This window comes from Ruditapes philippinarum, unplaced genomic scaffold, assembly GCF_026571515.1.
Source record: "Ruditapes philippinarum isolate M1 unplaced genomic scaffold, ASM2657151v2 ctg1085_1_1_1_1, whole genome shotgun sequence".
NCBI lineage: Eukaryota > Metazoa > Mollusca > Bivalvia > Venerida > Veneridae > Ruditapes > Ruditapes philippinarum.
The window spans coordinates 388,827-404,767 of NW_026857392.1; the positions used below are offsets into that span (position 1 = coordinate 388,827).

Sequence of the window (15,941 nt, forward strand, 5' to 3'; positions counted from 1 at the left end):
ACTGGCTTTTCTCATTTTAATATGAAATATTGACTTGAATATTGACAACAGTAAACATTTGCTTGCATATAGTTCAAAGTTCAGTATGTTGTATATTTTAATGATATTTACTTAAGACTTTTTACTGCATTAAACCATAATGAATTTATGTGATGGAATTCTGCTCAAATTTCTGGTTTAGATCGAGGGCTTGAACAAGTCTTTATACCTTTATACCCTGAGTGTCCAATCGCAAAACAATAATGTCCACTACAGTGACTTACCAATACCACTTTATTTACATGTCTTTTAAAAATCTAAGGGATTTCAATGTAAAACTGCTAAGACAAATTTTTCATCACATTTAATTATCTATTCTACAACAATGATTGAATATTACAGGAATCTAGAGAGAAATTCCGTGGCTGGGTATCAGTTTCTGCACAAAGTGATGTGGATGTTTCCTACAAGAAAGTGGGTGATGGTCACCCACTGAGGCTCTGGAAGTGTACAGTTGATGTTGAAGCCCCGCCCAATGAGGTTCTGAATAGGGTCTTAAACGAAAGGTATGGTTTTCTTGTGTTTGTTTGGGGTTGTTGTTTTGTTTTTTTTTTGTAAAAAACAAAATGCTGTCACTTTGACAGTACTTATCCTTACAAATACTTAACTACCATGATAATGAAGTAAAGCATTCTGTATACTGAATAAGCCTTAAAAAATCATCCTATTTCTATAATTGTCTCAGGTAAACATGAAACGCTACTCATCTAATGCTTTGTATTATTTAGATTATGTCTAATGATGTAAAATAAACGTATTAACTATATATAATGAAGTTTTTGTTGAGCTTTTTCACCTAATCAATACAATTATTGGTATTTCACAAAGTTCACTAGAAAGTTCACATTAAATGTCCTTGAGACAAGGAGAGAGAGAAAAAAAACACCAGGTTTATTTTATCACTCCCACATGTTTGTTTCACTAATCGATAATTTGCTTCTTGAATTTCACAGACAAAAGTGGGATGAAGATTTATTGCAATGGAACACGGTTGAAAAGTTGGATCAACAAACGGAGGTGTTTCAGTTTGTACGTAACAGTATGGCACCACACCCAACCAGAGATTATTGTGTTCTTAGGTAAGCAGTATAATTATGGTCAGCGTATTGTCATCACCTTCGAATGTTATATGAAAATAAGTCAACAGTCAGCATTTTTCTAAATAACCTTCACAGTAAATCTAGATCTTGGAAAACAAGTCATGAAATTTTGAAGAAAAAAAAACCATAAGCAAAATAAAACTGATTCACAGAAAAATTAAAAATAAATAGTATTTACAAGAGATTGAAGGAATTTTTTTTTGTAAATTTCTTTACAGCAGTGCATTGTTAAAAAGTGGAAAAATTCTGTTACTAGTATTTATTTGATGCTATCTACATTAAATACCCAGTAATGCAGTAACAGTTAGGAATACATCCCTCAACTCACAATCCCTTTTATTGATTTAAAATATCTGTAGACTTGTAGAAATTAAGATCATTGTATTTGATTGCAGTCAGACATTGCAACTTTGATAAATATTAATTATTTTCCTATCATTAACAGGTCATGGAGAACTGACCTACCAAAGGGAGCATGTGTGTTGATTTCCACATCAATAGATCACAAAGACGCAGACCTTCTTGGAGGTATAAGAGCGGTAGAGTTGGCCTCTAGATATCTCATTGAGCCATGTGGAACAGGGAAATCTAGACTGACGCACATTAGCAGAGTTGATTTAAGGCAAGTTTTATACATTACTGTTCTTGCACTTAAATTGTATGGAAACTGAGGATTTTTTTATACTTTTCATATATGGTATATCCATATTGTAAACTTGTATTTGTATTGAAGTTCTTATCGTATGTATGAGCCGATGGCTTATAACTCAATAAAGCAATTTTTTTTTCTTTTTAGCTCACCTGTCACAAAGTGACAGGGTGAGCTTTTGTGATCGTTTTTCGTCCGGCGTCCGTCCGTCGTCCGTCCGGCGTCCGTCGTCCGTAAACTTTTACTTTAAATGACATCTCCTCATAAACCACAAGGCCAATTTCATCCAAACTTCACAGGAATGTTCCTTTGGTGGTCACCTTTAAAAATTGTTCAAAGAATTTAATTCCATGCAGAACTCTGGTTGCCATGGCAACCGAAAGAAAAAACTTTAAATATCTTCTTTTAAAAAACCATAAGAGCTAGAGCTTAGATATTTGGCATGAAACATCTTCTAGTGAGTGTCTACCAAGTTTGTTCAAATAAAAGCCCTGGGGTCAAAATTGGCCCCGCCCCGGGGGGTCATTGATTTTCCCTATATGCATATAGTAAAAAACTTAAAAAATCTTCTTTTAAAGAACTCAAAGAGCTATGGCTAAGATATTGAGCATCAAACATGTTCTAAAGGTGTCTACCAAGTTTGTTCAAAGAAAAAGCCCTGGGGTCAAAATTGGCCCCGCCCCAGGGGGTAATTGATTTTCCCTATATGCATATAGTAAAAACTTAAAAATCTTCTTTTAAAGAACCAAAAAAGTTAGAGCTAAGATATTTAGCATGAAACATGTTCTAATAAGTGTCTACCAAGTTTGTTCAAATAAAAGCCCTGGGGTCAAAATTGACCCTGCCCCGGGGGTCATTGATTCTTCCCTATATATGCATATAGTAAAAACTTAAAAAATCTTCTTTTAAAGAACTCAAAGAGCTATGGTTAAGATATTTAGCATCAAACATGTTCTAATAGGTGTCTACCAAGTTTGTTCAAATAAAAGCCCTGGGGTCATTGGTTTTCCTTATATGTGTATAGCAAAAACTTAAAATCTTCTTTGAAAAAACCCAAATAGCTAGAGTTAAGATATTAAGCATGAAACATCTTTTAGTGAGTGTCTACAAAGTTTGTTCAAATAAAAGACCTTGGGTCAAAATTGGCCCCGCCCAGGGGTCATTGATTTTCCTTATATGTGTATAGCAAAAACTTAAAATCTTCTTTGAAAAAACCCAAATAGCTAGAGTTTAGATATTAGGCATGAAACATATTCTAGTAAGTGTCTACAAAGTTTGTTCAAATAAAAACCCTGGGGTCATAACTGGCCCTGCCCCAGGGGTGTCATTGTTTTTAACTATATGTGTATAGTAAAAACTTAAAAAAAATCTTCTTTTAAATAGCCCAATGAGCTAGAGCTTAGAGGTTTAGCATGAAACATCTTCTTATGGGTGTCTACAAAGTTTGTGCAAATAAAAGCCCTTTGGTTAAATTGGCCCTGCAACGTTTGGGGGTTGGGGGGGCCTATATACAGGTGAGCGACCTCAGGGCCATCATGGCCCTCTTGTTTATTTGTCTCTTGCATTTATATATTGTAGTATAATTGTAAAAGAAACATTGTGTTATGAATGTTAGCATTTTCTGAGCATGTTGATGGAACTAATTTGAACTTGCTACTTTTAACATTATTTTGTAATTTGTTTTCATTGGAATTTTTTGTAATTAGTGTTTATTTTATCTTTTAGGGGGCATAGTCCTGAATGGTATAAGAAAGTTTACGGACATATTTGCGCAAATTTCATGGATCACATACGGGCATCTTTTCATTGCAATTCCGAGGGTCCAGAAACTAAAGTCTGACCATGTTATTGATGACATTACACAGAACAGGGGACCAATGAAATTAAGTTTTACAACTGAAGGAAATAAACACTATTTATTTTTCAGCCAATGAAAGATCTGAAGATGAATCATGTGACTTGTTACATCACATGGCTAATATATTGACCAATGGTAATGCTAGAGTCTGCCAGAGACATAAGGGACCAATCACAAGCAATAATTGGAGGCATTTATTTAAAAAGGATATTATTGTTAATTTCTGTAAATAGAAATTCAGTCAAGAAATCCAGTTTAAACATGATATTGTTTTATTGTCGTATACAGAAACATTTGTTGTACAGTAAATATTTGTCCTAAGGATACTCAATCTAGTGCTATTCAAATTCTCATACTGAGGATATAAGTTTTCTTGCAATTAGCTTAGTATCATGTTGTTATGATTGACAAATACATCTACAATGTATATTTTATGTAAACACTTTCAATAAGTTAAAAGACGTACAATTACTTTCCTCAACAATATCATAACAGATAAGTGCATCTTCCTGATAAAAAATTTCAGATGTGTTTTTTATGTAAAAAATTAAGACAACATATTCTTCTAGTTTCGACTTTTATACATTTTCATCAAAAATGAAAATCAACAACATACAAAAATGAAGTAATATCCATTTACATCAATATCTACAATATGACATTTAGCGTACATAAATATATAAAAATATATGTTTTAATAAACACTTCAGCTGATAAAAGTTAAAATGCAGATTCTGTACAGTAGCTGTTTAGATTTGCATTTAAATTTCTGTATTTAACTATCACTTTTTTCTTCAAAAGATAGAAACCTGTCGGGGAAACTTTATAAGTGTCAAATAAAAGCATGTTCATGTTGTTTAATATATGTTCTGCATTTTTGGGGGCAGTATTATGTGATAAGGTTATTACAGGAGCAGGATATAATATTGATTAATATATCAATGTATAAAGACTTAAAGAGCTTCAATAGACATGGTGTTGTTTGTTGTTGTTGTTGTAGTTGTTGTTGTATGTACTGAAACATTCCTTAGTCACTACAACCATTATACATGTATTGTCATACATCTCTGAAAAGATATAGAAGGTGATAAGTTTGAAGTTGTAGATAATATTTGCAATTCGATATAATTCAGTACATAACACCACATTCATGGCAAATTGTGAAATTATATCTATTTCATTAATAAGGGAAGTAACCCTTACTTTATGCATATTTGCTAAAGCATTTTCCGAGAGAAAAAAAAATTGCTGATCATGAAGAGCTTGCAAGAATTTGTCTTCTCAGAAGATGTAAAAATTTAACAGTATTTTAAAAAATGTGAAATAATGATCAAATACCGGTAGACATAATTTCACATTTTGCCAATTTCATCAGGGACTATATTGCACTTTATGTACCAATAATATTTATCTTCTTTTGCACATGCTGTACAAAGTTTTATTTTTTATTTCTTTGTATAAATGGAAAGAAAAATGGCAGCTTTTGGGTAGCTAGTTGTGTTTAGATTAAGTAAAATAATTGTTTTTTTTTGCTATAGATTTGTTTTGCAGTATGGTTTTCTGAAACTATAAACATGGTAGATGCTTTGAAATAAAATTTATTCAGGATAAATTTAAGAATACTCCCTATCCCTAAAATACCTCAGAGGTGAGACGTTCTTGCCACATGTTTTGATATTAATTTTAAGTAATAAATTACAAATATTGCTTCCAGTAGAATATAAACTGGCTTTAATGCATTTAAATACTTGGGCTTGTTCATTGATTCTTCAAAGAGAAGAATAGCACAAGCCCTTAAACCATGCCACTAGTTTTATTTACAATATTTTTATTTTTCAAATGTTATTGATGAAACATAATGTTGTTTTACAACAGGTCGATCTTATTACCATAAAGATAAAAAAAAAATGATTTATTCACATGTTTTATTATTTTGATTTGATAACGCTTACAATGTATAATTATTAATGGTTCTATTACACTGCATTTTATTTGTACCCCGTTTAACATTACTTACTAATTACAACAAGCGTATGGTTACAAAATGATATTAAATTGTAAATGGCAAGTTTTCATATGAAAATACTTGAGAATGTATGAACGAACAGTTAAAATTTTATTATTAACTCGTAGTAAACAGTACATATTTAAAACTGACATTTACCTCAAGTAGAATTAATCCAGTTTTTATACAGATGTCATTTCTTATATTATTATTATTCTTTTTAACCTTGTTGTAAATGTGAAATGACTGTGTTATTGTATGTTATTATGTTGCCATGGTTTCGTATAATTCTGGTCCATTTTAAAAAAAGATGTATTAATCTATTATTATTATAATTATTATTATTATTATTTTAACTGTATCACTGAGGTATAAACTTCATTGTTCTGTTATTATTTCATCTAAATGACAAATAATAAAATAATAAAAAAACAATAAATTTAATTTTGTTATCATTTTCAAATAATAAGTACCAAAATATACGTTATGATCCATCAGGAAGCTGGAGCAATCTTCTCGGCCCTTTCCCACAAAAACCCTCCAATAAGGTTATTATTGATAATAGCTGAGATGTTTCAATTGGAAACTGGAGTAATGCTAGAATGAGAAAATCCTATTAAACATCAATAGAGAAAAACAGAATCCCTAAAGAAAGCCCAACACAGCAAAATTGAAAATGTTGCAGGCTGGGTTTGATTGAGTCTGTTCATGGACAAACAATTCTTATTGGTATAAATCAAACAAACATGACTTGAATTTGGTTTATATTTACAACCAAGTTAAAAGATGTGTATTATTATATTGTTAAACTCACCTGAGCTTAGCTCACATAAGCATAAGTCTCAGTTGTGAGCTATTAAAGTTTGAAAGTATGTCATTAAAGTAGAAAAATGTAAATAAAATGGTATTTTGACTTCCATACAAAAAAACTCACAAATTTACTACAGTGGGCTTTTAAACAACATTTCTTCCTGACCACTTTCCTTATTTCTCTTAGGAATGACCCTATGATGAACCTCTATAAAAGCTGTAGGGCACAAGGAGTTGAAAAAAAAATGAAAATAAAAAATTATATAAATTATACAATGGTTATTTTTGGCCTAACCCTGAGATTACATAGACGAAACACATTGTGTGAACTTAGTTTATACAGAATGTATTTTACATTAGTTGTATTAGAAGCAAACAGTTTATTGAAACACTGTTCCTGGAACCAATCGCTTCCAAACAATGAGTATAAAGTTTCTTGCTCATCTAGTTAGAACATTTAATTCATCAATATCGGATTGCATGTAAACATCCATTTGAAAAACTAAGTAATTTCAATTCTCAATAAAGTATAGACTATCAGTAACAGACTCACTAAAAACGGTAAAATTAAAAGGGCTCTGTTTGACTGAGCTGATTTATGAACGGCAGGGGCAAGTACTGTCCATGTCCCCTAGCACCGGCTATGGAATTCGCGAGAATCAGCTTGTTTAGGGTTATTTCGTCGCATGTTCCATCATGCTGGAAATACCATAAGTTCATATCTAGTTCGAGAAGGCATGAATGTGGTGGAAATAGAGATATTATTATTATGTATAAAGACGCCATTTGTCTATTCTATTTTGAATTTCTCTGACAATAACACAGACAGCAATTGTGAGTAAACGAATTCCATAGAAATGACTTCTTTTTATTCATCAAATTTTTCCAAAGAAATAGTCCTAGTAATGCTTTGCACGGATAAAAGTTTAGTTAAATGTTTGCCAGAATTTCATTCTTTCTACTTTTCTTTGTTTCTTTGTCCATGTGCATCGAAAGTTGACGTTTACAAGTAAAATGGGTAAAGAGCAGGTGTGGTCCTTGATCAATTCAATAGAATGGTCGTGAATAGATACCATTTCTTTGTACATGTAATGGTTTACATGTATTTGCGCTGAATCTGAGATATGCTACATTTGCTCAAGCTTTAAAGAATAAGATGTGTTGAAAAACAATTTATTCACTTAGACCCGTATGTGTTACCATACAAATCATTCGACAAGACACAATAAAAAAAATGAAAACCTCAATTTTTGTTTTAGAATTTTTATTTCGCAACAATAAACATAACAAATAAATTATACTGTAACAAAAAGCAATAGCAGTCAATAATTTAATAAATAATCAATTAAGCACAAGTTCAAAATGTAACACGTCTGAGTTTAAACTGGAGTTCTTCAAGTTTGGCGACACATCGTTTGTCCAACACTGAATAAATCTGGAATATAAAATAGAGGTGAAAATGAAAGAAATTAATGCAATAACAATCTTATAACAAAAATACATGTTTTATATAGGTGTGAATCATTATAAATGTAAAACGCAAAAACAAGCAGAACTCGACTAGAATCAGTTCCTGGAACCAATCAGTACCAAACAATGAGTGTAAAGTGTCTTGCTCATCTAGTTAGAACAAGAAGTGTTTAAAATTCATTAAAAGTGAACCTACCCTATCAAATAATGCTTTGGAAGCTGTATGTTGGCTGTAACATCTTGTAGAAAAGAGCAGTTTCTCAGCTCTACCGACCTTGATACATCTCTCAACAAAATCTAAACAAGCTTTGCTCAGATCCGGTAGCTCAAAATGGGAGGCAGCACAAAATAAACCTGAAATTCATAAAAACATTAATGTTATTACAAATGCAAAATATCTGAAATGTTTTAGTAAAGTTGCAGCTCTTTTTCAAATTGCACGAAATTTGCATGGCCATTGACCCTTTACTTTTGCAAGTATATGTATTGTTATTTCAATAATTTATTTATTTATTCAATACATTGTATTTATTTATTTCAATTAATATTCAAGTATTAGTATCAGATAGATATTTACCAGCAACTGTTTCCTCGGTGATATTCACAATTCCACAGTGAATAAATTGGACCAACATTCGGAACACCTCACAATCGTATTTCTTGACAGGGATAATAAGTCTTTGGGATAATGACCGACCTATTCCAACTGCCTTGCAAGTGTTTTTCTTTGACTTCTTGTTACTTTTGACGTTCCTTTCTTTGTCAGCAGCTTCCATAGACATATGCTTTAATATCAGTTGATACATAACCCTGAAATGATAAATGGATACATTATATTAATCATTTTAAGATGAGCTTCAAGTCTTTCATTATATTACTTTTCAATACTGGATTAACGGCAAGGCAAAAATGTTATCCCTACCAAGTACCAACATGAATTCATCCCATACAAAAAAGTATAAAATAAAGGCAAATAAAAATTGGTACAAATGTGGTTAACTTGTACTTGTACAATTATGTTCTCCGTTATCATAATGCAGAAACATCTGAAACATGTATCAACTGATATTAAAGCATTATTAAAGTGTTTACATTGAAATTACAATTAGAGTTTCTTTACAATGTTAATTATATGAATTTTCATACATGTGTTAATAGTTGTTTTAGAACATTTTTCACAAAAATAATATCTCTTCCTGATACCAGAAGGAATACCTATCACTAAGACAGTTCCCAGATAGACGATAGAAAAATTAAATTACCTGCTACAGTGTACCATGATTGCGCGAACTCCGGTGCAACTGGTATTTCAAGTGGTTCAACAAAACAACCGTGACGTTCGCACATCTCGGGCATGCTATAAAGTTTTTCAGGTGTCTTGAAGCGAATGTTGTGCTTCTTAAAGTCATGATTTCTTCATCTTTGTTCATCGGTAAGAAGTTGTTATGACTGTCGTGTAGTCTACTGTCAAGGCTGTCACGTGATCCCCAAGAACTCACTGACTCCATATCTGTAGATTCATAGCCCGACGAGGAATCTGGAAAAAGAAAGAAATGGAAACCACTTATTTAAAACAATAATTAAACTAATTCAGTGTAAACGCGTTAATTAAATATCACAGACAAACACGTAAGATATGCATTTAAATGTATATTTCTACTCTAAACTTAATCAAAAGAGATCATATCGAAATATAATTTTAATCCTATATAAACGCTTTAAAACTAAAATTACGTACCTTCATAATCGTAATCAAAGGCTTTATTAGCGAACAAATCATCATTTCCAGCAGCGTCCATCAATGGTAGGGTTGAATATGATGATTCCATGTTGTAGTAATAGATCTATTGTACTGTTATTATTTAATGGCAAGTTTGTAAATGACTGAGGATACTAATTTTGTGTTTTTATATACGTTTTAATGTTTCAGCTTACCTTGATCACTTTTTTATCGCCCTGACAGAGCAGTTCTTGTCACTTCATGATATATTGTTATTAGTTACTGGGAGATTTTAGAACAAATCTGACGCTCAAAAGTGTGAAAAATAGTTGGTTTGACCTTTTGTTTGTAAATTTTAATGACATTAAAATATAGTAAACAACCCTGATATAAGAAGCATGTTTTTCGCAGGTTTGTTGTCTTAAATTCTAGTTAGAATCTAATGCCATTTAGAAATTTGATTGTAGAAATTAAAGGATAAGTATTTAATTTTATTACTTTATTGCCTATTGTGCACACAATAATTACACTTTAAAGTTTCGGTCAACATGCAGCCAAAGACATATATATTAAGATAATATGGTATATATAGTGTCTCTGATGCAGTCTAAATTTGTTGCAATATTCATGGGGCTAATAATATATATCTGTGCAATATCTGATCAATTAATAACTAAAATAGTTGAAATTCGGTGCAGGCCCTACATATAAGTGGACACAGGTAGGTATGCTCAGTGAAAATAATAGATGGAGAGTAAGGCCCCTTCAGAATTATAGCTGTTAATGTAAAGTCCGATTTACAGAATCCAATCCCTATAAAAAAGTATGGGGATATATTTTCTAACAAACTTTACAGTACTACTACTATTGACGGGATTTCTAGTTCCTGTGAAAGTACATCGGATATCTTTTTTTTCGTTATAAATACTACTTATAAATATCATATATCTGTATAATTCTGGTCTAAAAAAGATGTAATAATCAATTATTATTATTATTATTATTATTATTATTATTATTATTATTATTATTATTATTATTATTATTATTATTATTATTATTAACATGACAAATAATAAAAAAATAAAACCATTAAATTTACGTTGTTATCGTTTTTCAAATAATATCAAAAAATACATTATGATCCATCAGGAAGCTGGAGCAATCTTTTCGGCCCTTTCCGACAAACTTCGGATAAGGTTATTATTAAATAGCCGAGAAATTTCAATGTGGAAGCTGGAGTAATGGTTGAATGAGAAAATCTTATTGAGCATCATATCGTTTTGAAAGGTCTAATCAAACAGACTTGATGCAACTTGGCGTTACTTGAAACTTGGTTTCTATTATCGCGTTTATCATAATAGATGTGTAGTACATTAAAGCTCATCTGAGCTTAGCTCACTAATGCATAAGGGCTCAATTGTGAGCCTTTGTGGTATCATGATGTGCATCGTATGATATGTGACGAACAATTACTTTATAAGCATATCATGCCCTACAAATGAATAATATTTTCGTTTATTAGAAAGGGCAAACATGGTTATAGCATTGAAATATGGTTTAGGGCATGTAAACACACATATAACCTGAAAATATAAGCATTGAATGTGAAAGTATGTCATAAAAGTAGCAAAATGTAAACAAAGTGGTATTTTTACTTCCATACAAAAAACTTAATCACAACCGTATTATACAATTCATTACAAAAATTATTATTATTATTATAATTATTATTATTATTATTATTATTATTTTAACTGTATCACTGAGGTATAAACTTCATTGTTCTGTTATTATTTCATCTAAATGACAAATAATAAAATAATAAAACATTACATCTACTTCTGTTATCATTTTCAAATAATAAAGTACCAAAATATACGTTATGATCCATCATGAAGCTTGAGCAATCTTCTCGACCCTTTCCCACAAAATCCCTGGAGTAAGGTTATTATTGATAATAGCCGATATGTTCCAATTGGAAACTGGATTAATGCAAGAATGAGAAAATCTTATTACACATCAAAAGAGAAAAACAGATTCCCTAAAGAAAGCCCATCACAAAATTTTTATATTTTTTAAGCTCGCATAAGTCTCGGTTGCGAGCTTTTGAAGTTTGAAAGTATGTCTTAAAAGTAGAAAAATGTAAATAACAATTAATTCATCAATATCAGATTGCATGTAAACATCCATTTGAAAACCTAAGTAATATCAATTCTCAATAAAATATAGACTAACAGTAACAGACTCACTAAAAACGGTAAAATTAAAAGGGCTCTGTTTGACTGAGCTGCTTTATGGACGACAGGGGCAAATACAAGGTACTGTCCACGCCCCCTAGCACCGGCTTAAGCAGAATTCACGAGAATCAGCTTGTTTAAGGTTACCTCGTCGCATATTCCATCAAGCTGGAAACACCATAAGTTCATATCTAGTTCGAGGAGGCATGAATGTGGAGGAAATAAAGATTATTATATTATTATTATAATGATGTATGAAGACGCCATTTGTCTATTTCATTTTGAATTTCTCTGACAATAACACAGACAGCAATTGTGAGTAAACGTACTCCATAGAAATGACTTCTTTTATTCATCAAATTTTCCAAAGAAATAGTCCTTTAATGCTTTGCACGGATAAAAGTTTAGTATCAAGTTTGCCAGAATTTCATTCTTTCTACTTTTCTTTGTCCACGTGCATCGAAAGTTGACGTTTACATGTAAAATGGGTAAAGAGCAGGTGTAGAAACTGGTCCTTGATCAATTCAATAGAATGAATGGTCGTGAATAGATACCATTTCTTTGTAATGGTTTACATGTATTTGTGCGTTGAGTGCTGAATCTGAGATATGCTACATTTGCTCAAACTTTAAAGAATACGATGTGTTGAAAAACAATTTATTGACTTAGACTCGTATGTGTTACCATACAAATGATTCGACAAGACACAATAAAAAAGGAAAACATCAATTTTGTTTTAGAATTTTTATTTCGCAACAATAAACATAACAAATAAATTATACTGTAACAAAAAGCAATAGCAGCCAATAATTTAATAAATAATTTAGCACAAGTTCAAAATGTAACACGTATGAGTTTAAACTGGAGTTTCGTCAAGTTTGGCGACACATCGTTTGTCCAACACTGAATAAATCTGGAATATAAAATAGAGAATGATAAGCGCAAGTGAAAATGAAAGAAATTAATGCAATAACAATCTAATAACAAAATACATGTTTTATATAAGTGTGAATCATTATAAATTTAAAACGCAAAAACAAGAAAACTCGACTAAAATTCACACAAGAAGTGTTTAAAATTCATTAAAAGTGAACCTACCCTATCAAATAATGTTTTGGAAGCTTTATGCTGGCTGTAACATCTTGTAGAAAAGAGCAGTTTCTCGGCTCTACCGACCTTGATACATCTCTCAACAAAATCTAAACAAGCTTTGCTCAGATCTGGTAGCTCAAAATGGGAGGCAGCACAAAATAAACCTGAAATTCATAAAAACATTAATGTTATTACAAATGCAAATATCTGAAGTATTTCAGTAAAGTTGCAGCTCTTTTTGCAAACGGTACAAAATTTTCATGGCCATTGACCCTTTACTTTTGCAATTACAAGTATAAGTATTGTTATTTCAATTATTTATTCAGTATTTATTTATTTCAATTGGTATTCAAGTATCAGTATCAGATAGATATTTACCAGCAACTGTTTCCTCGGTGATATTCACAATTCCACAGTGAATAAACTGGACCAACATTCGGAACACCTCAGAATCATATTTCTTGACAGGGATAACAAGTCTTTGTGATAATGACCGACCTATTCCAACTGCCTTGCACGTGCTTTTCTTTGACTTCTTGTTACTTTTGGCGTTCCTTTCTTTGTCAGCAGCTTCCATAGACATATGCTTTAATATCAGTTGATACATAACCCTGAAATAATATATGGATACATAAGATTAAAAATTTCAAGACGAGCTTCAAGTTGTTCATTATATTACTTTTCAGTATTGGATTAACGACTGGGCAAAAATGTTACACTGAAATTACAATTAGAGTTTTCTTACGATTTAATTATATAGCTACAAGTAGTTTAATATTGTTTTAGAATGCATTTTCATAAAAAAGATTCCTTCCTATACTAAAGGATACCATCACTAAACAGTTTTTCCACCTAGAAGACGACATAAATGAAATTACCTGCTTCGTGTACCCATGATTGCGCGAACTCCGTGCACTGGTACTTCACGTGGTCCAACAACAAACGTGACGTCGCACATCTCGGGCATTGCTAAAATTAGTTTCAGGTGTTCTGAGAGCGAATGTGTGCTTCTAAAGTTCATGATTTCTTCATCTTTGTTCATTGGTAAGAAGTTATTATGACTGTCTTGTAATCTACTGTCAAGGCTGTCACGTGATCCCCAAGAACTCACTGACTCCATATCTGTAGATTCATAGCCCGACGAGGAATCTGAAAAAGAAGAGATGGAAACCACTTATTTAAAATAATACTTAAAATAATATTCAGTGTAAACGCGTTAACTAAATATCAAAGAAAAACACGTAAGAAATGCATTTAAATGTGTATGTCCACTCTAAACTTATTCAAAAGAGATCATATCGAAAAATTATTTTAATTATATAGGCTCTATCAAAAAAAAAATTACTTACCTTCATAATCGTAATCAAAGGCTTTATTGGCGAACAAATCATCATTTCCAGCAGCGTCCATCAATGGTAGGGTTGAATATGATGATTCCATGTTGTAGTATTAGATTTATTGTACTGTTATTCTTTAATGGCAAGTTCGTAAATGACTGAAGATACTAATTTTGTGTGTTTATATACGTTTTAATGTTTCAGCTTACCTTGATCACTTTTTTATCGCCCTGACAGAGCAGTTCTTGTCACTTCATGATATATTGTTATTAGTTACTGGGAGATTTTAGAATAAATCTGACGCGCAAAAGTGTGAAAAATAGTTGGTTTGACCTTTGTTTGTAAATTTTAATGACATTAAAATATTGTATACAAAGCTTATATAAGAAGCATGTTTTTCGCAGGTTTTGTTGTCTTAAACTCTAGTAATAAACTAATGCCATTTAGAAATTTGATTGTAGAAATTAAAGTATAAGTATTTATTTAAATACATTAAAATTGCCTATTTTGCACGCAATAATTACAGTTACAGTTAAGTGCAATATCTGATCAATAAATTACTAAAATAGTTGAAATTCGATGCAGGCCCTACATAAGTGGAGACAGGGGAGTATATTTAGGTTACTGATCAGTGAATATATTAGATGGAGAGCAAGGCCCCTTCAGAATTATAGCAGTTACTGTAAAGTCCGATTAAAGAAATCCATCCGTATAAAAAATATGGGGATTTATTTTTTAAACAAACTTTACAGTACTGCTACTATTGATAGGATTTCTAGTTCCTGTGAAAGTACATCTGTCAGATAACTTTTTTTTCTTTATAAATACTACTTATTAATATCATATATCTGTATAATTCTGGTCCAAAAAAACATGTATTAATCTATTATTATTATTATTATTATTATTATTATTATTATTATTATTATTATTAACATGACAAATAGTAAAATAATAAAACCATTAAATTTACTTTTTTGAGCATCATGTCGTTTTGATAGGTCTAATCAAACAATTACTGCTTTGGGGTTACTTGAATTTGGGGTTTATCATAAAAGATGTATATTACATTTGTATTATTATATTTTAAAGCACGTCTGAGCTTAGCTCAATAAAGCATAAAGGCTCAGTTGTGAGTCTTGGTGGTATCATGATGTGCATCGTATGATGTGATAAACAATTACTTTAAAAGCACATTATGACATACAAATTGATAATATTTTCATTTATTAGAAAGGGCAAACATGGTTATAGCATTGAAATATGGTAGAGCATGTAAACACACTTATAACCTGAAAATAGAAGCTGTCATAAAAGTAGCAAAATGTAAACAAAGTGGTATTTTTACTTCCATACATAAAACTTAATCACAACCGTAACCTTGTTGTAAATGTGAAATGATTGTGTTATTGTATGTTATTATGTTGCCATGGTTTCGTATAATTCTGGTCCATTTTAAAAAAAGATGTATTAATCTATTATTATTATTATAATTATTATTATTATTATTATTTTAACTGTATCACTGAGGTATAAACTTCATTGTTCTGTTATTATTTCATCTAAATGACAAATGATAAAATAATAAAAACATTAAATTTACGTTGTTATCATTTTCAAA

The 15,941-nt window shown here is 31.0% G+C and overlaps 3 protein-coding genes across 3 annotated transcripts in view; 1 reads left to right on the forward strand and 2 right to left on the reverse strand.

The window, feature by feature from the left end:
• LOC132749585 (uncharacterized) overlaps window positions 1–4,869 on the forward strand; it is a 128,370-nt gene extending 123,501 nt beyond the window's left edge. The window contains exons 15-18 of the mRNA XM_060739395.1: window positions 382–545; window positions 993–1,118; window positions 1,585–1,761; window positions 3,514–4,869. Of these exons, the coding sequence (XP_060595378.1) occupies window positions 382–545; window positions 993–1,118; window positions 1,585–1,761; window positions 3,514–3,628 (582 nt within the window). The 3' untranslated portion in view covers window positions 3,629–4,869. The remainder of the gene's footprint in view (window positions 1–381; window positions 546–992; window positions 1,119–1,584; window positions 1,762–3,513) is intronic.
• Window positions 4,870–7,818: 2,949 nt separating this feature from the next.
• LOC132749589 (uncharacterized) lies at window positions 7,819–9,760 on the reverse strand. Its single transcript, XM_060739409.1, has 5 exons — window positions 9,670–9,760; window positions 9,201–9,468; window positions 8,509–8,741; window positions 8,128–8,285; window positions 7,819–7,896 (listed from the first exon to the last, which is right to left on the reverse strand). Exons 1-5 carry the CDS (start codon window positions 9,758–9,760, stop codon window positions 7,819–7,821), a joined length of 828 nt encoding a protein of 275 aa, XP_060595392.1.
• A 2,574-nt stretch (window positions 9,761–12,334) lies between these two features.
• On the reverse strand, window positions 12,335–14,629 carry LOC132749581 (serine-enriched protein-like). The gene is made up of 5 exons (XM_060739391.1): window positions 14,333–14,629; window positions 13,862–14,132; window positions 13,362–13,594; window positions 12,990–13,147; window positions 12,335–12,804 (listed from the first exon to the last, which is right to left on the reverse strand). The coding sequence occupies exons 1-5, from the start codon at window positions 14,421–14,423 to the stop codon at window positions 12,748–12,750; spliced, it is 810 nt and encodes a 269-aa protein (XP_060595374.1). The 5' UTR covers window positions 14,424–14,629; the 3' UTR covers window positions 12,335–12,747.
• Between the last annotated feature and the right edge of the window lie 1,312 nt (window positions 14,630–15,941).